At 42.8% G+C, this 1,848-nt stretch overlaps 1 protein-coding gene across 1 annotated transcript in view; it reads right to left on the minus strand.

Moving 5' to 3' along the window:
* Positions 1-589: 589 nt before the first annotated feature.
* Positions 590-1,848, minus strand: part of LOC119589469 — a 3,001-nt gene continuing 1,742 nt past the window's right edge. The window contains exons 2-3 of the mRNA XM_037938072.1: positions 1,199-1,381; positions 590-852 (exon numbers count right to left, since the gene is read on the minus strand). Coding sequence (XP_037794000.1) covers positions 603-852; positions 1,199-1,381 — 433 coding nt within the window. The 3' untranslated portion in view covers positions 590-602. The remainder of the gene's footprint in view (positions 853-1,198; positions 1,382-1,848) is intronic.

Here is a 1,848-nt window from a genome sequence, read left to right on the forward strand (position 1 = left end):
CCTCGCCGGGGTCTTGGCTCCCGAAAGGATCTGGCAGATACGAGAGGGATTGCATTTCGATTAGTTTTATGGTGTATAGAAAAGCCGAGTAGTGCCATTTTTTCAGAATATTTAAATGTTTTTTTTTCACTTTAATGTACTGGATGTAGGTCACGTGTTTCTGTTTGGAGCAATTCACGTTTTATTGTGTGTATTCATTTACTTATTCACTTGTTCTCATATGTTTGATGCGTGTTTGCTAGGAAACCACAGTCATTATTCATATTCAACAGAATATTACAATTTTAGGAATTAACACTGTTGTTAGACTTAGAAAAAAAATATTCTCTCGTATATAATCTCGTGTTTACAAGCTCCGTATGGCGGGGCATGACGAAACAATCAACAACATGCTTATTTGCATTACTGTTATGCATATATAACATGGAGATGTATTAAGCGTTCATGAAAATCACTAATTTGACTCATACACTGAATTCAGAAGAACGAAAGTCAAATTCCGCGACAAGGCTTAGTAACAGCGTGTAGACAAATATGACCAGTTGCAGGGTGTATTATTAAAACTTGTTGCATAACGGTTTACCTTATACTTGTCCTTGTCCTTAGTCGTGCACCGACGTGGCCGAGGACTTACAGACAGCCCTAGCTCCGTCGCTCGGCCTCGCGACGTAGGCCTGTGCCTGGCAGGGAGACACCGGCGAAGGTGCGAGAGAGGTCGCGTGGCAAGGTGGATGGCGAAGGCGACCACGGGCAGGGAGGCGACGATACAGAACCACACCTTCTTTGAGAAAGGAAGAAGGAAAACGGCGAGAAGGTCGTCCCTCAGTCCCTGGGGCCTCCTGTAGATGATGCCTGGAAGGGCGTGGGTCGCCGTCAGAGGGCCGGGGAAATGGTTTCAGGAGGATATGCTGCTCGTTAGATGTACGAAGTTAGAAGTCTTGCGCTTAAAATATCCCACGTGTTCATATGAGCTGGTGTACGCATAGCTATATCTTTTTATATCTATTTATCTCTATCTATAATGCACCTATTTATCTGCCTACGTCTATATCAATATATATCAATTTAATTTATTTGTTCATTGACTGATCTACATCTATGTGTTGTGATGTTATGAATATGTATATCTCTCCATCATTACTATTCTATATGCATAACATACGCATACAAATTTAGAATGACACATTTACACCCTGACCTGCCCCGCCGTAACTGGTGGACACAGAGGGGAAAGGACACGGCCAAGCTGCGGGCGTAATTGGCGCCGAGGTTTCCGAGACCAATGTGGGCGTATCCGTTGATCACCTCGCCCACGACGCCCGTCCAGTTCCCGCCCTTCCTCGACCCGTAGTTGTTGTCGCACACCTCGTACAGGGTGTACCTGGGTGTTGGAGGCATCGAAAGTCGGAATGAGCGAGGTCAGTGTGTGTGCTTCTGGTCCTGTAGTTGTCATTATAAATCAATCGCCAGGAATGTGTGTGTTTGTGTAAATGTGGGTAACAGTGTTATACAAGCCTAAAAATATTATTGTGCGTAATGCATTTAAGTCAAATGATACCAAAAATGCAACCATGAATCCCATACGCAGAATATTCATATAGCACAAAAAGTACATATACGACCATGCTTCATGCATAGAAATTCGAATGGTATTTTTAAAATTTCATTATGCCTCATGTATTAGAACTTTACTCTTCACATCGTATCCGAAAAAGAGCTGGCTAGAATTATAACCAAACACGATCGTATGATTATAAAACTCATTTCTTACCAGAACTCACCGACTGCAGTGCTATATCTAGTGTCCTGACCGTTCTATGTTTATGAGTGATGGTTACCAGTTCGAAA

Source organism: Penaeus monodon, chromosome 25 (genome assembly GCF_015228065.2).
Source record: "Penaeus monodon isolate SGIC_2016 chromosome 25, NSTDA_Pmon_1, whole genome shotgun sequence".
NCBI lineage: Eukaryota > Metazoa > Arthropoda > Malacostraca > Decapoda > Penaeidae > Penaeus > Penaeus monodon.